Below are 26,969 nucleotides of genomic sequence, written 5' to 3' on the forward strand. Positions count from 1 at the left end.
CTCCCCTTCGGGCCAATGGGGAGCGGAGGTGCCGGAAGCGCGGACCAATGGGGCGGGGGCGCTGGGGCTCGCCATATAAGGAGCGGCCTCGCCATAAAAGGAAACATTGTATCTCTTTATATGGGGGGGGAAGGGTTGGGGGATACCTCCGCCGCCAGCGCGTGGTCCCGGCCCCCTCCACCCGCGGTCTCGGCCGCGGCCAGCAGCCCCTGCCCCGCGGGGGACGCTGACGGCCGCAGGGCGCGCCTCCCCGGCACACGGACAGGGGGCGCTGCGCGCGGCCTGGGGCAACCCCGGCCATAGGGGCAGGAAAGTGAGGGCCCAGGTCGGCCCGGGCGTGCAGGGGCCCCGGGTTCGCAGCTGCGGCAGCGACAGCGGCTTTAGCAGCAGCGGGAGTGCCGGGTGGAACCGGGAAGCCGATGGCGGCGGCGGCCCCGATTCCTCGCTGACTTGCCTGTCCGCCCTCCTGCACTCAGCGCCATGTTACCGAGCCAAGCTGGGGCCGCGGCGGCTCTGGGCCGGGGCTCGGCCCTGGGGGGCAGCCTGAACAGGACCCCGACGGGGCGGCCGGGCGGCAGCGGTGGGACTCGCGGGGCGAACGGGGGCCGGGTCCCCGGGAACGGCGCGGGGCTCGGCCCGGGTCGTCTGGAGCGGGAGGCTGCAGCAGCAGCAGCGCCCACCGCCGGGGCCCTCTACAGCGGCAGCGAGGGCGACTCTGAGTCCGGCGAGGAGGAGGAGCTGGGCGCCGAGCGGCGCGGCCTCAAGCGGAGTCTGAGCGAGATGGAGCTCGGTGTGGTGGTCGGTGGGCCTGAGGCGGCGGCGGCGGCCGCCGGAGGCTACGGACCGGTGAGCGGCGCGGTGAGCGGGGCCAAGCCGGGGAAGAAGACCCGGGGCCGCGTGAAGATCAAGATGGAGTTCATCGACAACAAGCTGCGGCGTTACACGACCTTCAGCAAGAGGAAGACGGGCATCATGAAGAAGGTACAGGAGCCGGAGATTGGCGCGCCCCGGGGGGACCTGAAGGGTGGGTGAGCTCTAAGGTAGCCCGGGTGCGAGACAGAGCTGAGGCGGAGGTGAGAGGCGGGCTAGTCCGCAGGAGGTGTGTGGGAGGGGATGGTTGTACCCAGGCCGGGCGAAAGGGGAGGGGCCGCCCGGGAAATATGGGGAGAGGGGAGATGCTGCGAACGTCCGGAATCCTGGGCAAAGGCGCCGGGGTGGGAGTGACCAGCGCGCGGGGGACAGAGGGTCCTGGAAGAGTACAGGAGTGAACAGGGGCCGGCAGGAAGCTGGATAACCAGACGCGGGGATCAACAGATCCACTGTGTCCCGGTGTGCGGGAAGGGCGGTGGAAAAGGGAGCAGAAGGTTTGGAGATGAGGAGGCAGGAGTTGGATGACAGCAGTGAGAGAGCTTGAGTGGGACGAAATGTGGGCATCGCTAGAGTTGTGCGGGCATGAAGGACAGGCAGGGTTAGGAACCAGGTGAGGAAGCTAGGCGGGAGAACTGCTACTGCCTTGAGGAACAGCAAGCTGGGACCAAGTCCCGCCCTGGCCATGTGTCTTCCGTTGCGTTCTGTGGAAATCTCATGCTGCCCCAGGGCCCGCTGCAGAATCGCTGGCCTTTGGGACAGGTAGGGCTTCCAGCTCTAGAGCAAATCAGTGCATGGAATGTTGGGGAAAGTCAGGGAGATTTGTAGAGGTACCACTTGCCAGCTGATAGCTTATCAAAAGTGACAGGATAGTGATAGGAGACGTCTTGGAGTCTAGGAGATGGGAAGGGGTGGAAGCAGAGGGACTGGGAAACCGCCTACAACCTGGGTGGGAACCAGTGTTGTCATCTGTTCCTTGCCGAAGCTGCAAGTGCTTCCAAGGTGGGTTGTGCATTTTCGCTGGGGCTCTCATAGCAGAGTATCTATTGCAAATATAGCTCTCACCATTTTGGGTGCTCTCTCTTATCAGTAACCCTTGATCACCATGGAGAAGGTTTTGGGAAAAGGTAGACAGTACCTTTCCTCCTTTCTTATCCTTCCATCCCAAGGGGAAAGAAAAGGGCAGTGTTGTGTTACAGGGTAAAAGAAGTTAGGCTGTGGCAACAGGTTAGAGCCTGTGCAGTTTTCTGGCAGGGAACATGGGCAGTTTGGCAGTTAGGTGGCTGTTACCACAAATGTGATGTGTGAGTTCTAGTGTGGTAGGGACCTCACTGCCCCTGTGACAGTGAGGAGGAAGCATACACCAGCAGTGTTAGGGGATAGCCCGCTGTGGCTGTGTGTCCACCTTGAGGTTATATGCTCAATCCCTGCTGGAAGCTATTCCTGTTTGCTTGGGATATCTGCAGGCAATGGGCCTGCTTCTTACAGGACATGCGTGGTTTCTCTGCTCCCAGCTCACCTTGAGCTATCTAGATAGGACCCTGTTACAGTCTCTGGATGAAGGTCATCCTAGGAGTCAGCACTAGAGATCACCGTACAGTTTTCCCCAGGGAAGTAGAGAGGAAAAGCGTCGCTGACTTGCCCATCTCCTCCAACTCCCCAGGCTTATGAGCTGTCCACGCTGACAGGGACACAGGTGCTGTTGCTGGTGGCCAGTGAGACAGGCCATGTGTATACCTTTGCCACCCGCAAACTGCAGCCCATGATCACCAGTGAGACCGGCAAGGCGCTGATTCAGACCTGCCTCAACTCGCCAGACTCTCCACCCCGCTCAGACCCCAGCACAGACCAGAGAATGAGTGCCACTGGCTTTGAAGAGCCAGATCTCACCTACCAGGTGTCGGAATCTGACAGCAGTGGGGAAACCAAGGTGTGGTTTTTGGTCACCTATGTGGGGGGCGGGGGGATCCCTTTCCTTTCTTGGACTAACACAGGTACATAGACACTCTTAGTGATGAGGAGTGGGGCCAGGTTAGTGTTCCTTATCCTAGGAGACAGGTGTCCATCCTCCATTCCTGACAGGAGGCTGTCCCACTAGATAAGCGGGCGGCCTCCGTGCCCATATAAGGCCGGTTCGGGCTCCACGCCGGCCTCCCGCCCGCAGCCCGCCTGCCTGGCAAGGCTTTTGCATTCCTCCCGCCAGCTGTCTCCCCGCTGGGGGCGGGGGTGTAGTTTGGCCCTGCCCTCCTGGCAGGCTGGGAATAGGAAGGGAGCTCTCCGGGGCCAGGGTCCTGAGAACCCGCTACTGTTGCCAAGCAGGAAGTCAGGTTGGGCAAGGGACTACCTTAGTAGTGAGCCTTATACTGGGTGTTCGGGATACCTAGGCCGGGGCTGTTTAGGAAGAGCATTGGCTTGCTACTGAGGATGCCAGCTCTAGTTACACCTCCCCCTTATTCCCGGTAAGGAGAGAGGGGCGGGTCTTCCTGCTTGCTGTTTGCGGAGCTCCGCCTTCTGGTGCTTAACAACTAGCCAATGGGAGGAAGCGGCACTGTTTGCCTTAGCAACGCCTTTACCAATCAACGGTCTTGGGGACAGTTGCTTAGCAAACATCTCGGTCTGACCCACCCCTGCTTTTTGAATCCTCTGCCTCAAGTCAGGAATCTCTGGCCTGGTGGTTTGGTTCTCTAGCTAGCCCTGGCTTCTTCCTCACTACTCTTAAGAACATAGGCCCCCTTCGCCCTTCGGAGAGTCAGTCCTCCAGTCACCTGTTATCTGCAGTCACTGACAGGTGTGGGTAGGCCTCATTTCTATGCACTTGGGTAAGTCCCTTGGTGTTTGATCTTTGACTGAAGTGCTTCCTGTCAGACCTTCGTGAGCCCTCTCCAGCATTATGCTCTTTGAAAATCCCAGGCCCTGCGTTAAAGTCCGGCAGTCCCGAGCTGGAGGAATCCTTTACAGAGAGCATTAGTCCAACACTCGTTTGTCAAAGAGGAAATGAATAACAGGGGAGACTATCTCAGGGTCACCAAGACAGTCACTGCCAGAGCTAGAAACAGACGGACCAGATTTGTGCAATTCACTGGGGCAAACAAAGAATGCACTGGGGTTTTTATTCTAAGAGCTGGAAATGTCTATTTTTATCTTGGTTTTAGCCAGATGCTTTTCTCTAAGTGGTTTTAAGAATGTTTAATCTTCTTAACAACCTGTGAGTTAAGTAGTTGTATTTTTGTTTGTTTTGTAATATTCATTCCTTATTTTGAGACACTGTATCTCTATGTAGGCCTGGCTATCCTAGAACTTTTTATGTAGACCAGCCTGACTTCCAACTCACTGAGATCCTCCTGCCTCTGCCCTCTGAGTGCTGGGATTATAGGCATATGCCATCACAGCAGGCTTATGCCTTTAATGTGTAGACCTTGAGACAGGGTCTCACTGTAGACTCAGCTGGCCTTGAGCTCATGGCCATCTCTGCCTCAGCCTCCCAGGTGCTGGGTTCCAGGCCTTGCCACCATGCCAGCATCAGCTTCATGCCTGCATGGTGCAGTTTCAACTAGGGTTTAACTGAAACACGGGTCTGAGCCTGAATTCTCAATTCACACAAAGCTACTGCAGGGATAAGCTCACTGCTCCATCTTTCCTCTGGGTATAGGACACACTGAAGCCAGCATTCACAGTCACCAACCTGCCGGGTACCACCTCCACAATCCAAACAGCACCCAGCACCTCTACCACCATGCAAGTCAGCAGCGGCCCCTCCTTCCCCATCACCAACTACCTGGCACCAGTGTCTGCTAGTGTCAGCCCCAGTGCTGTCAGCAGTGCCAACGGGACTGTGCTCAAGAGTACAGGCAGCGGCCCTGTCTCCTCTGGGGGCCTTATGCAGCTGCCTACCAGCTTCACTCTCATGCCTGGTGAGTCACAAGGGGCAGGGAGAGGTTTGTTCTCTCTGGGACAATTTGAGATGTTCAGAGTGATGTCAGGGATAGCACCAAGGAGAACCTCTTCGTTTGACAAGGAGGAAACATGGGTTAGAGCCTTCGGAAGACAATCTCTGCCCAGTGAGATGCCTGCTGTCGGGGTCTCAGTTTCATCTCTGCACTGGTCTTGCTGGCTGCCTTGCACCTCCACTGCTGTGGAGACAGTTCTCCCACCTTTGTGCTGTGACCGGGGCAGATTCTGGCCCTGAGGGATTAAGGCTAGCACTGGGTCTGCTGAAGAAGAAGGAGGAGCAGAGGTTAGGACAGGAGGAGGAGGGAAGTCACTTCAGTCACTCAGAGCATGTGGACCTTCCTCAGGTCCCAGGGGAACAGGACAGGAGTTGGGAGCCAGTGTGCGGGACTCTGGGATATGGTCCTCCAGTGTGTGTGAAGGTGACAGCTGCACAGGCTGGAGCCAAGTAAAACACTGTGTCTTATAGGTGGGGCAGTGGCCCAGCAGGTCCCTGTGCAGGCCATTCATGTGCACCAGGCCCCACAGCAAGCGTCTCCCTCTCGTGACAGCAGCACAGACCTCACGCAGACCTCCTCCAGCGGGACAGGTATAACTCCTTGCCTCTGCCCTCCCCCATCCCCAATGTCCTGCCTTCTCACAGGAAGCCTAGGAGTGGGTCCTTAGCAGCATGCCTCCTGCACCGAGGACTCCAGGGGATTCCTGAGGAGAAACTGGGGTTTTCAACCTCATCCTTATAAGAAAGTAGAGTTCAGCTGAGGTCTGAACCCAGCCAGCCCTGCAGTGGGGAATCAGAAGAAATAAGGAGCCACTGAAAAACTATTTGTTCAGTAATCAGGGAGGACCAAGTGCAGTTATCACACATGGGAGGGACACTGTAGGTCTCACACAGCTCAGTTCCTCTCAGCTGCTGTTGGTCTTTTCAGGAGTTGTAGTGAACTCCACATGTAAGCCACTGTCGCTCCAACTTTATTTATTACACATTAGCTGAGTCCCTTCTGGTCTAGGGACTGGAGTTCCTGGGAATGGGAGGGGGGAGGGGCGGAACGCAAGATCTCCAGTGAGTCAGAGTCTGCACCTCAGTAAGTTCCCAGGTTAACACTTGAGATGTGCTTGTCTCAAGGATGAACTTGCTAGGTGTAAGCTTAGGAAGAGGAGGGGATGTGAGCGGCGGAGTTCCTAAGAGACTGCCTGGACTTTCCTGGGAGAAGGGTCATCGTTGGGATCCTAGGTTCTGTGAACAGAGACTTTGATGGATACACAATCCCACAGGAGAACAGTGAGCTGTTGTGCTCAGAAGGAAAAGTTAGGCTTTATTGTTGTTGTTGACAAGGAGCAGAGAAACAAACTTTTGACAAACTTGTGACATAGGACGTGACAAAGATCCTGAAGCTGGAATCCTGGGGCAGGATGAGAGAGAGATGCCAGGAGGGGTCAGCTCCCTGATGTGTGTCTGTGTTTTCCAGTGACGTTGCCCGCCACCATCATGACGTCGTCTGTACCCACAACTGTGGGTGGCCACATGATGTACCCTAGTCCCCATGCAGTGATGTATGCCCCCACCTCGGGCCTGGCTGATGGCAGCCTCACCGTGCTCAATGCCTTCTCTCAGGCACCATCCACCATGCAGGTGTCCCACAGCCAGGTCCAGGAGCCAGGTGAGGGAAGGGCCGAGGCTGAAGAAAGAAGGACCATTTATTTCTCCCTTTCATAGGCACTCACATGAGTGCCCCAGCTCCCCCGTCTCCCTCTCCCAGTGCCCACACGTTCTCCTGCACAAACGCATAGACTTGGACATGCTCACGCTCAGTGGACAATGCCCTTCCTCATTTGGACACTCATGCGCATGTAAACCCTCCCATTACAGGCACCCTCATGCTTTGCGTGAGACGCTTTGGGGCACACACCCTTGGGCACATGTCTGAGGCTTCCCAGTCACTTGTGACTATTGGCTCCTCCTGAGCAAGTGAGTGAGTTCTCCTGTGCTTTCTGATGCAGGTGGTGTCCCTCAGGTGTTCCTCACAGCACCGTCTGGGACCGTGCAGATCCCTGTCTCTGCCGTTCAGCTTCACCAGGTAAGGTGGACGCACCTCCTATCTGTCCTACCTGTCCACTCAGCCAGTCTTCCCTAGCCAGGGACCCTGTCTGTTAGGCCTGTGCTGGAATGGCAGGCCAGCAGGGGGCGCCTGAGCCTGCATGTCCACATCCACTCTCCGGTCCTTAAACTCCTCCTTCCTTACAGATGGCTGTGATAGGACAGCAAGCTGGGAGCAGCAGCAACCTCACCGAGCTACAGGTGGTGAACTTGGACGCCACCCACAGCACCAAGAGTGAATGATCCGCCCGCCACCCTGGACAGATGGCCCAAGGGACGGCACCACTTATTTATTGTTGCCTTTTCACGGTTTCTTTACACACACATTGACTGGCCGAAGGAGGGAGGCGGGGAGAAGGAGTGGGCAGCCACAGGACAATGCCCTCTCACTCCAGCCAAAGACACGGCCTGCCTGCCCTTCCCTGTCTTCCCAGCTCCCCTCCTGCTCTACCTGTCATGCTGTTGATGGTGGGGCTTTCCTCCCTCCTCAGACCCCTTGCCAGCCTGGCTCAATGTTTGCTCTGAGTATTAGCTTACCCAATGGGACCGTGCCCACCTCCCACTCACAGGCCTTCTGTGGGACTGGGCACAGCGGTCCCCTCTGAGGAAGTGTTGGGGCCCTCTCTCCAGCCTCTTTGGCGACCTCTGGTTAGCTCTGTGTCTGCCACGGCCTGGGACAAAAGAGCCCTGCCCCTGCCCCTCAGGGAGCCAGCTGGGAGAGATGGGGACTTCTTCCCTCACACCGCCTCCCTCTGCCCCTTTCAGCTCCTGAAACAGCTGGGCCTGTGCACTGGGCAGGTTATTGGGGCCGCCTGCCCTGCCTTGCCTCTCTGTTCCCATGGACCTCCAGGGGCTCTTGGGTTGAAGGGAACCACTATTAGCGTTCTCTTCCTCCCCTTGGTCTTCCCCCTTCTCCCAGCTGCTTTACTTAAAAGTTGATTTTGAACTTTTTATTTGAGGAGATGAAGTGAAAACAAATCTATAAATATATATTTTTAAAATATTTAACTTTTTTTTAATGGCGTTTTTCTCATCCCCCTCCCTGCCCAAACTCCCCTTTCCTGGGGATGCTTTTGGGCTCCCTAGAACTGTCTGGGCCCCTGGGGACAGCCACCCCTTGAGCTGGGGTCCCCAGTGTCTGTGTGGGAGATTCTGAGATTGTACCATATCCTGGGTTCTTTCCAGGAGAAAGCTGGGGAAGGGCCCCTCAGGCCATGCCACGAAAGGGGGTGGGAGGGTGACCCACAGTTCTAGGCCTCTTTTGCCCTCTAGGGTTGCTGTGAGGAGGAGGGAAGAGGGGGAGCAGATGTGGGGAGGGTGGGGTGGGAGGGTCAGGTAGAGAAGACTGGTTTCATTTGTGCCACAGCATGGTCATTGCAGCCTGTGCTCCCCCAGGCTCGCAGCTACCTGGGGCCCAAGTTGCAGTGAGCAGGATGGGGTTTGGGAGGTAGGGAGACACAGGAATGGGGGTCAGAAGTAGGAGCAGCTCTTGGGCTGAGTGCAGCAACGGGGAGCCAGATGTGGGCAGCTCTCCCAGGGAGTGAGCAGCTACTGTAACTTTTTTAAATTAAGACAAAAAGCCTTGAAGAAAATGACTTTATTTTTCTAAGTGTAACCTCAGTATTTATGTAATTTGTACAGGGCCATGCCCCACCCCCTTAAAGTCCCCTTGGGGACCTTGAGGGTGGGCTAGCATAGGGGAGGGTGTTTTACCCTGTGTCAGAGCCAGCCTAAACCACCTGTATCCATTAAAGGAGCTTTTTCAGGGGGGCAGTTGGGGTAGGGAGTCACTAACCCCTTGCTACTGCCTTCAGTAGGAACAAGCCTGCCTCTGTGGTTAGGTGAAGGGGTAGGGGAAGGTATTATGCATAGCCTAGGTATAGTGGGGATGATCTGCTGACAAGTTTGAGAGCCCCCTTAACCTCTAATCCCCATTGCTGTCTTCCCCAGCTGGGATGCCACCTTTCTGGCCTTTCTCCTGGAAATAGCTGGGGCATTTGGGTGGCTTTCAAGACTGGGGCATGGTAAACCAGGGCCAGAGTTGGGGAGCTTGGGACTCAGGTCTGTAACTGCCCAGCCCCCTTCTCTGCTCTTGTTTCCCTCCACTGCCACCCACTCACGGCCCCTCCCCCAACACCGGAGGAGGTGTTGATTCCTCCTCACAAAAGATAGAGCCAGGGCGAGTGAATCAGGCAAAGTGCTTACCACAACGTGTGCTGTGTGATTGTGGCCTTGGGAGAACCTGTTTGTCAGGACTGAGGTGGCATTTCTATGTGCAGCAACCCTTGGTGTTTCCCTTCCTAAGTGGCTCTGGGGGTGTGTGTGTGCCTGTGTCTGAGTGAATATATGTGTGACTGTGGAGTATGTGTGGAAATATCCGTGGTTTCTACTTCTCCTGGGATGTCGACCCAGGAATAGTGGACATGGTCACATCCTCTGTACAGAGCTTTCTTTTGTATTAAAAAAAAATACTCTTTCAATAAATGTATCATTTTTGTGCACAGACTGGGGTCTTTGCCTGTATCTTTGGGATCTTTTCAGCATCGGGAGGGAGGAAGGAACACAACCCCTTAAAATCTGCACCTAGGGGTTGGGGATTTAGCTCAGTGGTAGAGCGCTTGCCTAGCAAGCGGAAGGCCCTGGGTTCGGTCCCCAGCTCCGATAAAAAGAAAAAAAAAAAAAAAATCTGCCCCTAGCTGCCGTGTGCTTCGAACTGTTCAATCCAGGAATGGGGGTGGGGTGCCGTGGTAGGTGGAAGAGGAAGGTGGACCGGGTGAAGCGCAGGATGCTTCACACACCGAACTATCTGGGAAAGACTGGTTGCGGATTCCCGCAGCTAATACGCATGCTCCACTCACGCGCCGCCGCTTTGCCACGCTCGCTGTGGGCCACGGTAGGACCCGTAGTCGCCTGGGCCGTGCGTGCGCCCGGCGTGTGACCCGGAAAGGAGCTGTGGAGGAGGCGGGCCGACCTGCGGACCCGCTGCTGGGTGACAGCGAAGGTTCAGCCGGGTGGTGAGAGGTGAGAAGAGAGCTCTGCGCGGAGCTGTCCCTTCTCCTTACCCAACCCACTCCAAGTCCCTCATCCCTTCCTCCGGAACTGGAAGGTCTCCCAGGTCCTGTCAGCTCGCGACCGCGCCCCGCCATCCTCACCCCGCCCCCCCAGACCATTCCCCGCGAGGTGTTAGGCCGGCTCCCTGTCCCTTTGAAGTCTAGCTCTGGCACGATTGTGCTGCTTTCTGTTCTCAGTCTCCACAGCTAGGCGTCACCTTCACGCCTCTATTTACAGCTTCTGGTCTAGGCCCTCCATATGCTGCCCCCTCCACCCCCACCCCGCCCCCAGGCCTAGGGAATGGTTTGACTTGGCCCCATGTATGTAAGCAGCTATGACGGCATTAATAGTCATCTCTTAGCCTTACCTCCATGCTAAGCGAATCCCGTCCCCACGGAGGTTCACATCTTCTTTGCCTCCTCCCCGTCTCTTCTGCTTGTCTTCTATCCGTGCACCCTGGCATGACTCCTGCCCTGTTCTGATCACCTGTTCTTTTATCTAGGTACACCTATTTTTACTCTTTCCATTGCCCCGTTACAAATCACGCGCCCTTTTTTCCCTGGTCGTTTTATTCTCATTAATATCCTGCCTTAATAACCTTTTTATCTGATGCCTGCAACCTACAGTTTCCATCTAAGAATAGTATTAGATTATTTCGCAATACATTGTTTACTGAGCATTTTTGTGCTCAATGGTGTTCACTTTTGTTTCTGTTTCTGTTTTGTTTCTGTGTTTTGTTTTGTTTTTAAAGACAGTCTTACTGTGTAGTTGGGCTTAGCCAGGAACTTTCTGTGTAGCCCAGCCTAGCATCAAAGTTTGTGATTGTTTTGCCTCAGTCTCCTGATTATCAAGATCGTAGATATGTGCTAACACTCCAGGCTTAAATTCATACATAGCCTTTACAAAGGAGATTTATGGGACTAGGGATGCAACTTGGTTGGTAGAGTGTTTGCCTAGCTTCCAGGAAGCCCTGGGTACAATCCCCAGCACCCATAGAGTGTTGGAAACCATCTCAAATTCGAGTTCCAGGTGATGATATATTTAATAAATATAAAATATTTATTTTATGTGCATGAGTGTTTTGTCTGCATGTATGTGCAATGCCCTTTGAGGTCAGAAGAAGGCATCAGACCCTTGGCATTGGAGTTATAGATGGTCCTAAGCTGCCATGTGGGTGCTAGGTACTGACCTATGGTTATTTTGCAGAGTGACAAATTCTTTTAACCCCTGATCATCTCTTTTCGTGCCCCACTCCCCTGTAGTGACATTTTTGAGAGTTCTGAAGTTTGTGCTTTTGTTTTAATCCCAAGTATGGGGCTGTGGGGCTGCTTTGGACTGTCCGAGGCAGCTGACTGTGATTTGCCTCATACTCTAGCAGAAGCACAGTTTTGCCAGCTTCGGACAATCTCTGTGACTGTGTACAGAGCACATAAGTATTAGGATTCCAAAGGGCGACTTGGGTGGCTGTTAGCCGGTTAAGGAGATTGGCTGTGGTTTGTTAGTAGCCCTAGATGAAACACAAGGAAAGAAACTAGACTCAGGATCTGTTTCCCACCTATCCTTGTTTCTCTCCTATCTAGGTAGTGTTAGGGGGTGGGGATGGGGATGGGAGGGTGGGGCTCCAGATAAAGGAAAGGAAAAAGAAGAACCCACAAAGTGGCAAAGACCGGCTACCCACACACAGTGCACTCAGGGCCTCTCACATACTAACCAGGTGCTTTGCTTTGGAGCTGTAGCCCAGCCCCCTTCCATTCCTGAAATGCTTTCACTGCAACTCCTTGCTCGTTTCACGCCATTTTTCTCTTATATAATATACATGTTATATAAATATAACTACTCGTTTACTCCGTCCTATTCTCTATCTTTTATTGTGCTCTAAATTCCACCATGCAGCCCACCCATTACCACCCACCTCACTTATGCCTCAAGATACTACCACAGGCCCTGAGTCGGTTGTCTTTCACTTGCTGCCCATCTGTCTCCTTGTGTATCTCAGGAGATCAGGATGGTAGGAGAACAGCGAGCAGGGGACCTTATGGTACCCTTGGGGCCTCGGCTGCAGGCATACCCTGAAGAACTCATTCGGCAGAGACCTGGACATGACGGCCATCCTGAATACCTGATCCGTTGGCGTGTCCTCAAGTGTAGCGAAGAGGGCAAAGTGAGCTTAGAGGAGGAGAAGACAGAGTACCTCCTCATGTGGCTGTCAGCCCCAGAGGTCTATGCCAACTGCCCCATGCTACTTCGGGAACGATCAGTGTCTAAAGGCCCACAGTACGAACCCACCGGAGAGGTGGGGAGCTTCCCACGAGACCCAGGAGGCCTGGACGAGTTGGCAATGGCAGAGATGGAGGACGATGTGCGGGCGCTGGTGCGCAGGGCTGCCAGGCAGCTGGCAGAAGGTGGGGCCTCCAACCTGACGGTTGCTGTGCTTCATACCATCCACGTGCTCAGTGCCTATGCCAGCATTGGGCCTCTCACCGGGGTCTTCAGGGAGACAGGAGCCCTGGATCTGCTAATGCACATGCTGTGCAGTCCGGAGCCTCAGATCCGTCGGAGTGCAGGCAAGATGCTACAGGCTCTGGCAGCCCATGATGCTGGTAAGAGGAGGAGGGGAGGGGAGCAGTGGAGAGAATGGGGCCACAAGGAGTGAGAAAAGAGATAGCAGAGAGTTCCCAACCCTTACTTAATAAGTAGCAACTCAAGGTAAAAGAGACATAGATGAATGTGTTATTCCTGGTACATACAAGACAGAAAGCTCAAGGGTTTATCTGTCACTTGCCGTGCATGGCAGAGAATAAAGTAGGCAGATTTGCATGGGTTGAATATTTGAGATTAATTTTTGGCTGTGAAATTAGTATGGGGACGGTTATAGCCAACTTTAAAAACAAAATATCTGCACACAGTTGGGCATAGCAGGGCATGCCGTTAATCTCACTAGCACTTGGGTACTTGGGAGCCAGAGCCAGGTAGATCTCTGTGTGTTTAAAGCCAGCATTGTTTACATAGTGAGACCCTGTCTTGAGAAAGCAATCAAACAAAACCATATGTGTGTGCGTGTGCGTGTGCGTGTGCGTGTGCGTGTGTGTATGTGTGTGTATCAGCACACAGAATTTAGTAATGTCAATTTTGTAGCCAGACTTTTGCTACTTTGTGGGTTCTTCTATTCCTCCACCGCTATCCCCACCCCACCCCGTTTCACCCTCTCTCTAGATAAGAAAGAAGGATGGGGGGTGCAGAGGGGAGAGATCACTAAGTCTAACTTCTTGTTTCTTCTTTGAGCACAAACTACTAACAAACTGAAACTAGTGACCACCAACCCCCACCCCACCTATGGGCCTCTATACACCCTCTGAAAAGTTCCCAGAATTCCAAACGTCACACACTCACAGAAACTGTCGGCAGCTGGTAAAGCCACGCTTCTGCTAGTGCATGAGGCAAATCATAGTCAGCCGCTGTGGAGCAGCCTCATATCCCAGCCTGAGATTAAAACAAAAACATATTCTGTAATTTTACCATCACAGTATTTCTGTAATTTTTTAAAGAAACCAAAATTCCAGAATCCTCACTCCAAAGCTTAGTAGCATTATGTTATGTTTCAGTTCTGTGTGTGTATGTGTTTGTGTTAGGTTACATGTGAAGTATATTTCTCGCTTTGGGTCCCGGTCCAAAGTTTAAAGCCTTAAAGGCCTAGGATAGGCAGGGGACAGTATTGTGGAATGAGGAGATCTGGACCCGCTATGGTTTACAGGGAGCCGGGCTCACGTCCTTCTGTCACTGAGCCAACATGAGGGCATCGAGCAACACATGGATTTTGACAGCCGCTACACTTTACTGGAGCTGTTCGCAGAGACCACGTCCACGGAGGAGCACTGCATGGCCTTGGAGGGCATCCACCTTCCTCAGGTACTCTGCCAGCCTACACTCAGGGATGCTGGGTGCACAGCACCACCTCTCAAGCTGAGATTCAGGACTGTGGGGTAGCTTCTGAGTAACCTGGAGAGCTAACCAAAGTGAAGGTTCATGATCCCTTCTCAACCTCTCCGATTTAGAATTCCTAGTGCCAAACCTAAGACCAGGCTCTGGGAAGGTAACTCAGCAGGTTAGAGCTCTTGCCATAGACGCTAACCAGAGTTCGAGCCTCAGAGCCCACGCTAAACTGGGCGGCTTCTGACAGCCTGCCTACAGTCCAGCGGGCAAGAGGGAGAGCAGGGCTGCTCCAGGCAAGGTAGGCAGCCAGATCAGCTGAAATGGTGAGCCGGGTTCACTGAGAGCTCGTCTTGGTATGTAAGGTAAGGTGGAAAGAGATCAAGGAAGACACCCGCTCCCCACAGTGGGCCACCACACCTGTGTGCACACATGTGCACATTTACACCCCCCATGTGCCACATACATACACCACACATACAAGCATACACAAAAGCAAACACAAGAATCTGTGATTTAGTCAGAGTCCTTTATGGGGTAGAGATAGATGATTCAGCAGTTAAGAGCAATGGCTGCTCTTACAGAGGACCCAGGTTCAATTCCCAGCACCCACATGGCAGCTCACAACTATCTGTCACTCCAGTTCCAAGAGATCTAATTGCCCTTTCTAGCCTTCACAGGCCCCAGACACGTGTGTGGTACACAGACTACATACATGTAGAACACCCGTCGACATAATTTTTTTAAAAAGATAATTCCTTTGTGTTTCTTAGACAAATCCGAGAAGCATAGGCCTAGGAATGAGGTAGTCACGTTTGTCTGTAGAGGAAGATGCTGGGGGGCTGGGGTGAAAGCCCTGGGGAGGTGGACTTAAACCAAGGGTTGTACCCTATAGCTCCCTGGGAAGCTGCTCTTCTCCCTGGTGAAACGCTACCTATGTGTCACGTCCCTGCTGGATCAGCTGAATAACAGCCCAGAGTCAGGAGCTGGAGACCAGAGCTCTCCGTGTCTCCCAAAGGAGAAGAGTCGGGGACAGCGGGAGCTGGAGTTCAGTATGGCGGTGGGCAACCTCATTTCAGAGCTGGTGCGGAGCATGGGCTGGGCGCGGAACCTCAGTGAGCAGGGCGCCTTGCCGCCCCGGCCTTCCCGGTCCATCTTCCAGCCGTGCCTCTCAGGCCCTCCACTGCTGCTGCCCACCATCGTCACTACGCCCAGGAAGCCAGGACGGGCCTTCCGCGGCCGTTCTGAATTTTCCAGCCGCAGTGGTTACGGTGAATATGTTCAGCAGACGGTGCAGCCCGGCATGCGCGTTCGCATCCTGGATGACTACGAAGAGATCAGTGCTGGGGACGAGGGCGAGTTCCAGCAGAGCAACAATGGCGTGCCTCCTGTGCAGGTGGGCTCACACGGTTCTGGGTCCAATCTGTGGTGGTGGCTGGGTAGCTAGGAGCTTCCCATATGCCACCCTAGGAGAAAACCTCGAGGTGTGGCCCGAGGACGTAACTTAGTTGATAGAATCCTTGCCTAGCATATATGAGTTCCAGGATTTGACCCCTAGCACCACACAAGGTTGGGCATGTTGTCTTATGCTTGAAATCTCAGAACTAGAGAGGTAGAGGCAGGAGGATTAAAGTTCTAGGTCATCCTTGGCTACATAACAAGCTTGAGGCTAGCCTTGGCTACTCGAGACCCTGTTTCAACAATAAAAAGAAAGGAGGGCCAGGCGTGGCGACATGGCTTTAAGCCTAGCACTTAAGAGGGAGAAGCAGGCACATCTCTGTAGTTTTGAGGCCAGCCTCGTCTACATGGCAAGTTCCAGGACAGCCAGGCCTACATAGAGTGAGCCTTCTAATTGATGACGACGACAACAAAGAAGAAAGTAAAGAAGAAAGGGAAAAGGAAACCCACAGTTATGGAGTGGTTTTGTCTCAGCAGAGGGTTCAGTTTTAACAGGCAGAGAGCATTTGGTGGGATAGGTGGGCTGTGAGGCCACAGGAATGTACCCAGGAGGCAGGAGTGACGTCGACAGGAAGATGAAGATTGCGCAGTTAGAGGCCGTGAGGACTAGGAAGAAGGCAGGCCCACGAGCTCCCCATATCGGCAGGAAGCCTTTAGCTATGTAGAGAGCTGTCCAGGCGTAGCCAGCTGTGGTCAGGCCCAGAGCTCAGAGGCCTGAGTCCTTTCTAATATCCATTTCCTACCAGGTCTTCTGGCAGTCAACCGGCCGCACCTACTGGGTCCACTGGCACATGCTAGAGATCCTGGGGCCTGAGGAAGCCACTAGGGAGCCAGCATCAGCAGCTGTGGAGAAGGGAGCAGGGGCAACTGCCCTGGGCACAGGTGAGCCTAGGAGAGGATGTGGACAGCCTGTTTGGAACAGAGGAGCACTGTCCAGCACTGAGCACTTCTGAGCAGAGGCAGCTCCAGAGGTTCAGAAATGGACCGTTCCTCTCTCCTCAGCGTGTCCCTCCTGGGACAGGAAGCCAGCGCATGGCCTCTACTCACTACCGTATCTACAGCCCGAGTCCCAGAAGAGCGAGGAGCCAGGGTACCTGACCCAGGGAGAGTGGTGGGAGCTACTTTTCTTCATCAAGAAGTTGGACTTGTGTGAGCAGCAGCCAATTTTCCAGAATCTGCATGAGAAACTGGATAAGGTACCAGAAGCCCAGGAGCTCTGGGCCGAGGGATGGGCTGGGTTAGAGCTAGGCACTCCAGGGGAAATTCTGCCAGTGGAATGTCACTTACGAGAAAGAGGAGGAGGTCCTGCTGATGGAGGAGGCAAGCTTCGAGAGTCGAGTATGCAGAGGCTATGAGCAAATACAGGGGTGGCTCTCCCCAGGGCTGTTCCTAGGAACTTTGTGTCTGTTTGTCCCTGAAACGGACTCTTTGTATTGGCAGGCCGTGGGAGAAAAGACTCTGGGAGAGATCTCTGTGCCCATAGAGATGGCTGAGGGTGTGCTGCAGGTTCTCAGTAACCGCTTTGAGGGCAGCAACCTCTGTGACCTGCTCAACTCCCACATCTACACCAAGTACGGACGGCTGCCCAAGGAACCAGGGCGCTTACCGCCTTCACGGGGTCACTCCTGTACCTCCGAGCCAGAGGAGGGGTCGGAGTCAGCCGCCAGCTTCTCAGAGAAGGAAGAGTCCCCAAAGGCAGAGGCGGAGCCCGCAGGCGCAAAGCCGGAGTCCCCCAAAGCACAGAGCGACTCCCAGCTGTTCAATCAGCTTCTGGTGACTGAGGGGATGGCTCTGGCCCCTGAAACACAGGCGGCAGCTACTGGTGAGTTCGGTTCTGGGAGGGAAGGTGAGGACATTAGAACAGGACTTGGCTTGGCCTAGTAGAGTGGGTAGAGCAGAGGGAAAGTCACAGAGGAAAGCTCTTCCTGGGGAAAAGCTGTGAGCACTTACGTGTCTCTGCATGAGCTTGACTGTGTCTGACTGACAGCCGATCTTTCTTTGGTCTCTGTGGAAGAGGAGAGTCTGTTTCGCAGGCATCTCCATCTTGCGTGTGTGACTAATCCTTCGTGTACCGTTGGAAAAGCTGTAAATCAACGCTGAGCTGCAGCAGTGAATACTGTTGATGCCGTGACTTTTAAAACCTTGCAGCCTAGAGGAATGACAACTGTTTTAGCTCCTGCTTTTCCCTCACTAATTGCAGAAATGGCCAGAACCTTGCGGGGTCCCGGTCCACGCAGCTCCCTGGATCAGCATGTGGCAGCCGTCTTAGCCACTGTGCAGATCTCCAGCCTGGATACAAACCTGCAGCTTTCAGGGCTCGGTGCCCTCTCCCAGGCGGTGGAGGAGGTCACTGAGCGGGACCACCCTCTGGTCCGTCCTGACAGATCCTTGAGGTTAGAGGGAAGGGTTTGGGTTGAAGCTAAGCCAGTAAGAACCATGGGGGGGGGGGGGGAGGAGTAATGAAATGGATAGGTAGAGACTGGGGATGGAGGAGGGGCAGGCCAAGGACCAGTGGGCTCGGTTGGTGGGCGTGCTCTCACTAAGTCTGTCAGCCACCACAGAAATGACAAGCCTTTAGTCCAATGTTATTAATATTATTATTATAGCTTTCAGAGAAAACAGAATTTCACAGAGCCAGAGCCAGGCTCCAAACCTAGGTCCTTTTAGTTCTAGTATTTTTTTCCTTAAAAAACATTTTTTTCAAGCCATGTATGGTGGCACATGCATAATCTAATCCTGAGGAGGATTGTAGGCTTGAGGCCAGTTTGTGCTAGTAAGACCTTGTCTAGATTTTTTTCTCTCTTCTTTTTTTTTTTTCCACGTGGAGAGCTTTAATGAGACAAGAAGAATAGAGAAGAGGAAAGGTTGGCCATGAACACATGGAGGGAAGGTGGGGGATGGGGAGAGAAGGGACAGGGACAGAGGGGAAGAGAGCAGAAAAGTAAAGAATAAAGAGAAGAGTAAGAGCTTTTTCTCTCTTCCTTTTCTTCTTTCCCTACTTTCTTTGTATTTTAAACTTTTTAAAAATCTCATTTCTTTATTACACAAGTGCACTTTCATTTTTTTTTTTTCTTTTTTTGAAGCTGGGGACCGAACCCAGGGCCTTGCGCTTGCTAGGCAAGCGCTCTACCGCTGAGCCATCTCTCCAGCCCCGTGCACTTTTATTTTTAAAACAGCTCATATAAAATGATTGAAAAAAAGTTCCAGTCTCTTCCTGTTGATGTGGTCAGATGGACCAAGCAGACCATCGACAGGTTTAATATGTGATTGCTGTTTGGGGACTATAGAGATGGCTCAGTGGCTAGGAGTAGTACTTGCTGTTTGTCCAGAGAGCCTGAGTTCGATTCCCAGCACCCACATTAGACAGCTCACAAACACCTATTACTCCACTTCCAGGTGACCTGATGCCTCTTCTGGCTTCCACAGTCACCCGCGCCTGTATGTAGCTACAGACAGACACACACACTATAAATATTTTTAAAAGTGTAAATTATATCCTTTAAAACCCCGATGAATAAAATCGTAAAAATTGTGGGTATTCTGTAGGTGGAAATAGCAAGAAATGTGTGTCTTAGCTTCTGTGGCATTTCTTCATCGCTACTCAGTGTCCGTTAAAGGAATTGCTCAGTCTCAGTCTCCACAGAGCTGATTATTTTCATCACCGTGTACAGCTGTGATGTGGCTGCCGCAGGTTCAAGTACATCACTCTCCTGTCTCCATTTCCCTTACCATGGCCAGCACAGTATTGCTTCCTAATGGATCAGATGAGCACAGTAGTGTGTGTGTGTGTGTGTGTGTGTGTGTGTGTGTGTGTGTGTGTGTGTGTGTGCGCGCGCATGCGGGCACCAACATATACTGTGGCATATTTGTGGAGAATAGAGGACAACTTGAGCAAGTTGGTTCTCCGTCCACCATGTAGCTTCTGAGGGAGGATCAAATGCAGGACACTGGAATGGCAGCAGGTGTCTTTACGCACAGAGCCCGCCCGTCTGTGTTAATTCCTCAGTTCTGATGGCCCCAGGCATATTCACATGCACTTGTTGTGTTTCCATAAATTTTCTATCCTTTTCCCACTCTTATCGAGCTGTTGCCTTTTTCTTACAGATTTAAAGTCATTCTTACATTATTTTATTATCTGTGTTTAAAACATTTTGTTTGTATATTTGAAAAAATCGTGCTCACTTTCTTTTTATGGTCATGAGAGAATAACTAGGGCAGAGTTAGAATATAGACATAGAGGTGGTGATGTCTTTAATCTCAGCACACGGCAAAGCCAGGCGGATCTCTAAGGTGATGGCTACTGAGCTCCAGGCTAGTCAAGACTACATAGGAAGAAGGAAGAGCAGAGGGAAGGAAGGAAGAAAAAGAAAGCTAGAAAGAATTAGATAAAGAGATCTAAAAGTGCCTCCTGGAAGATACTCAGTGCTAACGTTTTGGCGAACATTTCAACTTGCATTTTACTGTGTTCACAGGCATTGTTCTAGTTAGAGGACATAATTCATAACCGATCCTGGCCTGCCCCGGGTGTGGTGAAGCCTGCAGAAGCAGCTGAGCATTTATTCTGTTTAATTCATACTTACTTGCCAAAGCTTCTGAGGCAGTAGATCAGAATAGAACTCTGCCTCTGTTCTCTTCCCCAGAGCGTCTCTGCTTGTGTTCTTTCTCTGAGGAGATCCCAGCCACACCCCTGTGTCCATCCGTGTGTGAAAAGCTGTTAGTCCCTGTTTTCCCTCTCAGGACCCAGGGGAAGGTTATATTTTGAGTTGGAGTCTCACACTGTATTGCCTGGCTGACCTTGACTGTGACCCTCCCATGCCAATTACCAGCCTTGGTATCCATATGGTGGGTAAACTGAGGCAGACAGCCTTTGGGGGTCAGTGCTTAGAGCTGCTGACTGAGATGGATGTAGATACCTACAGGGGCTGCTGCCAGTGGTAGTCAGAGGTTAGAAATCTCCTCAGACTTTTCTTTCTTTCTTTTTTTTTTATTAACTTGAGTATTTCTTATATACATTTCAAGTGTTATTCCCTTTCCCGGTTTCCGGGCAAACATCCCCCTCCCCCCCCAGACTTTTCTCTGAGGGAACAAAGCCTAATTTACTGGGCTGGCACTCCTGGAAAACTATGAACTCTTAACTCCTTGGGGCCAGGAGGAAGAGAAGGAAAGAGAGAACACAGTGGATGAAACAAAAGGTAGAGTCCAGTAACTTCATATACACAAATATGTCCATACATGCATGCATACATACATACACATATACATACATGTATACACACATGCATGTATACACACATACATACATGCATACATATATACATATACACATACATGCATACAGAACTACAGATAGACATACACACATTCACACATAGAATGGTTAGAGCAAAGCTCCAGCATTCAGGCTTCAAGCATTTTACGTGTGCATATATACATACATACATACATACACACACACACACACACACACACACACACACACACAGTTGATGGATGGAAGGAACCATGTCCCAGCCCCCACACTTTATTCTTCCTTCCATAGCTTACATATCCCAGCAAAATCTGTCAAGCAGTATAAAATTACAATGTGATTACATGTTAGTTTTCTTCTAGTGAATGATTATGAAAAACGAGTGTGTTCCCCAATACCTTTACCAGCAACAGCATTATGGAGTAGAGGTAAAGAAAACAGATTATTCCCCCAAACCCACGCACATTCGTAACTAGGCGACTTGGTATAGATTAACAAAGTGTGAGGAAGCAAGGCAGTGTCTCCGCCCGTTCTCTTACTGGCAGGAGGCGATTTGCCCTTACAAAGAAAAGATTGATTATTTTGTTATTTATCTTTAAAGTAATCTTGTAAGAATCTTAATCACAAATCTAAACTTTTATATAAAATCGGTCGTTATCTACTTTAAGTCCTCAGAATGCATATCCACCCATCGGCAACTCTTATTACATCATACAAGAGTGAAAATGGGTGTCAGAAATCTATCATCACAGTCCGGCCTCAGCGAGAGTCATGTCAGCCAGTGCTGCCATTGTTCTTGTTCCCTGACCCTAAGGTCCTAGCTTAACTAATAAGAGTGTGCCCTTCTCAACTTCACATTGTGCCCTAAGATTTCTACGTGAGAGATAGTAGTAAAGACATCTCAACCTACTTTCACGAACAACTTTATTTTTCAAATGTTTTTTTAAAGATTTATTTATTTATTTTATGTATATGCGTACACTGTCTCTGTCCTCAGACACACCAGAAGAGGGCATCAGATCCCATTACAGATGGTTGTGAGCCACCATGTGGTTGCTGGGAATTGAACTCAGAACCTCTGGAGGAGCAGTCAGTGCTCTTAACCACTGAGCCATCTCTCCAGCCCCTCCAAATATTTTCTAAGGCTGGTGGTCATTTCTGACGATCTACGTCTCTAAGATTGTTCCTAGAGTGGTGACTGAATCATTGATGTGCTCCCAGCAATGCCTGAAAGAGATCAAGCACTATTGTTGTGAGTGCCAGAGACACTGCCCAGTGAGGGGCTGGCAGCCCCCTTGGAGTTTTCAGACAACTCTTAGATTAGGAGGGATGTGAGAGCAGTATGCACAGCAGAACTCCACAACAGCATGGGGTCCTCAGGACATGTGATCCCTATGGCCACTGAGGCTCACCCATGTGGCTGTGGTAACCTGTGGGCTTCATTCCCTGAGTTCAAGCCATTTGCCGCTCCCCCTGCGTGGCTCTCAGCAGTCCTACCTCCCCCCTCGTATTAGCATTCTCTTGCCAGCTTTCTCCAGGTCCTGTTGTTTGCCTCTTCTGTATGTCGTGCCTCAATGTGCTAAAACTTTTAGGATGCTATAGTTTTCAACAATTTATGGCTTCTAAAAGCTTCTGTCCTATTAAGAAAGGTGATTCTTGGTTGAAAAGATAGCTCAGGGTTAGGAGTGTACACTGTTCTAGAGGACCCAGTGTAGCTCCAAGCTCCCAGAGCAGGAGGCTCAGAGCCTTCTGTAAACTCCAGCTGCAGGATTCAGAGCCCTCTCCAGACTTTTGCATATGCGACTACGTGTGTGCGTGCACAAACACACACACACACACACACACACACACACACACACACACACGCAATTTAAAATAAAAATAAAATCTTAATTAAAAGAGTCCATCTATTTTAGGGTTAGAAAAATTTATTGCTTTTTGGTGTATATTTGTACACTTGTACAGGGGATGTGTACAAAGAGGTCAGAGGTCAAATGTTGGGTGTCTTCCTCAGTCTCTCTCCATCTTATTTTTTTGAGACAGAGTCTCTCACTGAAGCCAGAGCTCAGGGATCTGGCTAGGCCTGCTGGCCAGCCACAAGCTCATCGATAGGGCTAGGCTGGCTGACCAGGCGACAGCCCGAAGGTCTTCCTGTCTATTCCTCCTCAGTGACCAGCTTTGCCATGTGGCTTCTGGAGATCTAGAGTCAAGTCTTGATGTTTGTAAAGCTAGCACTTCCCTGACTGGGCCATCCAGCCTCTGGGAAAATATGTTCTTGGTTTTCTAAAAATACTTATTACTTCCGTTTATTTTTGTTTTGTTTTTACATTCATTTCAATTTTGACTGGGAATTTATTTTTGCAAATGGCATGAAGCAGAGTCTAATCTTTCTGTTTGTTAGGTGGATGGCAGGCAAGATGGCAACACATTTGCCTGTCTCTCTTTGGTGCTAGGGACTGAACCCAGCGCTTCACAAAACACCAAGCGAGCCCCGTCTCTGAGCTACGACGCACCCCAGCCCAAGAACATGATGACGTGTTGTTTACTTGGAGGGTTTTTAGTTTATTTTGCATTTTGACTTTTTAGCTTTTGGAGACAGGGTGTCACAGTGTGTTTAAGGCTGATCTTGGCCGTTCTCCCGTCTCCCTCCCAAACGCTGGGATCACAGCATGAACCACCAAGCCCAGATCCACCGTCTGTCTGTTTTCCAGTGTCCCTTTGTGCTCGCTGGCTGAGATCTACCCTTACTGCTCTCTTAGGCTCCCCTGTATTTGTCGCAGAGTTTCAGTTATATACCTTGGCTAACTAGAAGCATTATGTTTTCTTAACTATACTTAGGTATTTCCCCGCCTTCCCGGATCTGCCTGCCATTTACTTTTAACTTTTAAGCCATTTGATTAGAATGACATTAAATCTAGAGATTCATTTGAGAAGAGGAAGCAGGTCAGTTAGACTGCAGAATGGATGTGTGTGTCAGGAGTGAGACCAAGGCCAGGAGGACACTGGGGAGAAGAGCACACTGAATCTTGATGGACAGCTAGGCAGGGAGTCAGAGGGCATCGTGTTCGGAGAGTTAGGCAATGCTTCTTGGGGTGCGGAGTCCCAGTGTCTTTTCTCTTTTCAGAGAGAAGCTCGTGAAGACCCTGGTGGATTTGCTGACCAACCAGGTGGGAGAGAAGATGGTGGTGGTGCTGGCCCTGCGCCTCCTCTACCTGCTCATGACCAAGCATGAATGGCGTCCGCTCTTTGCCAGGGAGGGTGGCATCTACGCTGTGCTGATCTGCATGCAAGAATACAAGACATCTGTCTTGGTGCAGCAGGCGGGACTGGCAGTGAGTACACTGGGCGGAGCCAGACTGAGTGATTGATGAGTGACAGGTGGGGGGGTGAGGGGGAGATGGTCGAGGACCCCGAAGGGCTCCTGTACTGAATCAGACCAAGTTGTGGAAAGTGAAGTGGAAAGATACGGTGAGCATTTAAGAATGCAATCTGGGGGCCAGAGAGATGGCTCAGCGGTTAAGAGCTCTGACTGCTCTTCCAGAGGTCCTGAGTTCAATTCCCAGCAACCACATGGTGGCTCACAGCCATCTGTAATGGGATCTGATGCCCTCTTCTGGTGTGTCTGAAGAGAGCAACTGTGTACTCTCATAAAATAAATAAATCTAAAGAAAAATTAAATAAAATGTTAAAAAAAAGAATGTGAGCTGGGTGGACTTGGAGCTGGAGTACAAACTGCAGAGAGGCAGAAAGGGGTGTTTAAGAATGATATTCACCGGGGTTGGGGATTTAGCTCAGTGGTAGAGTGCTTGCCTAGGAAGCGCAAGGCCCTGGGTTCGCAAGGCCCTGGGTTCGGTCCCCAGCTCCGGGGGGGGGGGGGGGGGGGAGAATGATATTCACGAGCTGGTGAGCAGGTCAGTGGGTAAAGCTGCTTCTAAGCCTGAGTTCCATCCCTGGAACCCACATGGGTGAAAAGAGAGAGCTGACACTAGAAAAAAAGATAGGCAGGGACCCCTGTTGACGGAATCTTAGAAAGGACTGGAAGAGCTTAAAGGGGCTCAAGACCCCATATGAACAACAGTGGCAACCAACCAGAGCTTCCAGGGGCTAAGCCACTACCCTGGGCTCCAACTGCATGGGTAGCAATGAATAGCCTAGTAAGAGCACCAGTGGAAGGGGAAGCCCTTGGTCCGGCCAAGACTGAACCCCCAGTGAACGGGATTGTTGGCGGGAGGGAGGTAACCCCCAGTGAACGGGATTGTTGGCGGGAGGGAGGTAATGGGGGGGGAGGATGGGGAGGGGAACACGCATACAGAAGGGGGGAGGGGTTAGGGGGATGTTGGCCCGGAAACTGGGAAGGGGAATAACAATTGAAATGTAAATATGGGATTGGGGATTTAGCTCAGAGGTAGAGCGCTTGCCTAGAAAGCGCAAGGCCCTGAGTTCAGTCCTCAGCTCCGGGAGGGGGTGGAGGGGGTAGGGGGGGAGGAAGAAAGAAAGAAAAAGAAAAGAAATGTAAATAAGAAATACTCAAGTTAATAAAGATGAAAAAAAAGATAGACAGACAGACACTGTCTTAGTTAGGGTTTTATTTCTGTGACACCATAGCAACTCATAAAGGAAAACATTGGGGCTGGCTCACAGGTTCAGAAGGAAACAAGTCCATTATCATCATGGCAGGAAGCATGACAGTGTGCAGACAGATGTGGTGCTGGAGCTGAGAGTTCTACATCTTGATCCACAGGAGGCAGGAGACCGTGCCACACTGGGCACAGCTTGAGCATAGGAGACCTCAAAGCCTGCCTTCACAGTCACATACTTCTCCATAAGGCCATAGCTCCTAATAGTGCCACTTCCTATGTACCCATACCATGAGTCTATAGGGGCCATTCCTATACCAGATACTAAAGTTTAAATTAAGCGGCAGGGTGGAGAGGGCTGCTATCTGAGAGTGTGCTCCAGGAAGTGGCAGCTTGAGGAGAAAGGCAGGAGTTTAGTCTTAGACATCCCTCACTGTCCCTCACTTGAATTCCAGGTAGGTGTAGGCCAAAGACTAGCATCGCAGATACGACAGAGGATTTGTTTGTGTGTTTGTCTTTTAGCCGAGCGATCCCCATGTACAGAAATAACCCCGCACTGGGTTGGAGTAAAGCAGACAGCACTGCCTTTGCTCTGCCACCTTGCCCAGAGAGCAGGGAAAGAAGGCCGTGTCCAGAGAACTTGCAGGAAGTTGGCTTCCTGACCACTCGCACTAGAGTGTTCTGTGCTAGTGTGCAATGGGCATTTGGCTGTGTGTAACCCAGTGTCCCTGAAGGAAACTAGTGAGCCAGAGCAGTTTTGAAAGTGGATTCTCACGGTACAGTGGGCACGCCCACATGTCCACTCAGAGCAGACTAACCTGGGAGGGACAGATACAGTTCCTTTACTGTGTCATTTGAGGTCTGCACCTTCCAAGAGTAGCCAGACATTATCTAGGCCACCAGCATGCAAAAATATTTTATGATCCGCTCAAATTGCATGACCAAAAAAATATAACATTTAATCCTAAATCCATATTCTTGCCCAGGACAGACTAACAGCCTCTTGTTTCCAGCTTGACGTATATAGATTCTAGCTACCTGGCGTAGACTTGGATAATCACAGGAAATGCTTCTCTTGGTGAGCCTGGGCCTCACCTAACTGTCCTGAATCTTACTTCTAGACCACTCCAATCCCCAGGCAGTTATTTCAGAGAGACAGCCCTTACAGTAGAGACATCCTTCCCTCGGAGGTGTAATGTTTGCCCTTTATTTCATTGCCTCTGTAATACCAGAAAATAAGACTCCACATCACAAACACTTTTCCACAGGAGTGGATGAGGGCGCCTAGGAAGGGAGGAGAGGAAGGAGAGAGGGCTGTAGTTAGGACCAGGCAGAGAGAGAGAGAGGAGGATGCCAGGATACTGCAGAGGCAGGACTCAGGAAAGGTGGGCGTGGTCAGCTGAGATGGGGGTGTGGCTTCAGGCAAAGCCTCTGAAGGTAGCTGCAGACCTTGAAAGGGCAGCGTGTCAACTCCAGAGGTCTCGGTGTGAGGAGAAACAGCCTGTGGATGAACTGCTCACTCCTTGGATGTTCTGTTTGCTTCATTTCCTTCCCTGCCCCTCACTATCCCTCTTGTTCCAACCCATCTCCTCTCCCCTTCCCTCCCTTTCCCTCCCTCCACCTCCCCTCCCCACCCCTCCCCTCATGTCCCTTCACCTTCTGCTCCATTTCCATTTCTCATGCATCCCGTTTGTCACCAGTCCAGCTGCTCCAGGATTTGAGGTCTTGAATGATGACAGTAGCTGGGGACTGAACCTAGGGCCTTGCACATGATGCACGAGAACTCTACCACTGTGCT

At 51.6% G+C, this 26,969-nt stretch overlaps 2 protein-coding genes across 13 annotated transcripts in view; both read left to right on the forward strand.

Moving 5' to 3' along the window:
* The first annotated feature begins 126 nt into the window (after nt 1–126).
* On the forward strand, nt 127–9,415 carry Srf (serum response factor). Of its 2 annotated transcripts, NM_001109302.2 has the most exons (7): nt 153–981; nt 2,531–2,797; nt 4,517–4,778; nt 5,285–5,404; nt 6,282–6,473; nt 6,814–6,890; nt 7,058–9,414. In NM_001109302.2, exons 1-7 carry the CDS (start codon nt 481–483, stop codon nt 7,151–7,153), a joined length of 1,515 nt encoding a protein of 504 aa, NP_001102772.1. In that variant the 5' UTR covers nt 153–480; the 3' UTR covers nt 7,154–9,414. The 2 variants fall into 2 exon arrangements, with proteins under 2 accessions (XP_038939989.1, NP_001102772.1); XM_039084061.2 differs by lacking the exon at nt 6,282–6,473 and having other exon boundaries at nt 127–981; nt 7,058–9,415.
* A 360-nt stretch (nt 9,416–9,775) lies between these two features.
* The window catches only part of Cul9 (cullin 9), a 43,447-nt gene continuing 26,253 nt past the window's right edge, over nt 9,776–26,969 (forward strand). For 8 of the 11 annotated variants that reach the window (XR_005488889.2, XR_010054591.1, XR_005488891.2 and 5 more), the window contains exons 1-9: nt 9,779–9,931; nt 11,958–12,561; nt 13,713–13,867; nt 14,784–15,284; nt 16,093–16,228; nt 16,349–16,542; nt 16,787–17,168; nt 17,547–17,739; nt 23,719–23,926. Coding sequence is in view for 7 of the 11 variants with exons in the window: in XM_039083508.2 (XP_038939436.1) it covers nt 11,967–12,561; nt 13,713–13,867; nt 14,784–15,284; nt 16,093–16,228; nt 16,349–16,542; nt 16,787–17,168; nt 17,547–17,739; nt 23,719–23,926 (2,364 nt within the window). In the remaining 4 variants the exon portion in view is untranslated. Of the gene's footprint in view, nt 9,932–11,957; nt 12,562–13,712; nt 13,868–14,783; nt 15,285–16,092; nt 16,229–16,348; nt 16,543–16,786; nt 17,169–17,546; nt 17,740–23,718; nt 23,927–26,969 lie in introns of all 11 variants that reach the window. The other 3 variants (XR_005488890.2, NM_001191582.4, XM_039083511.2) reach the window with 3 other exon arrangements.

Source organism: Rattus norvegicus, chromosome 9, assembly GCF_036323735.1.
Source record: "Rattus norvegicus strain BN/NHsdMcwi chromosome 9, GRCr8, whole genome shotgun sequence".
Lineage (NCBI taxonomy): Eukaryota > Metazoa > Chordata > Mammalia > Rodentia > Muridae > Rattus > Rattus norvegicus.

Coding starts and splice junctions, on each gene's coding strand:
- Srf (NM_001109302.2), top strand. CDS start 481: ATGTTACCGAGCCAAGCTGGGGCCGCGGCGGCTCTGGGCCGGGGCTCG. Junction 4,779..5,284: donor CAGCTTCACTCTCATGCCTG/GTGAGTCACAAG, acceptor TGTGTCTTATAG/GTGGGGCAGTGGCCCAGCAG. Junction 6,474..6,813: donor CAGCCAGGTCCAGGAGCCAG/GTGAGGGAAGGG, acceptor TTTCTGATGCAG/GTGGTGTCCCTCAGGTGTTC.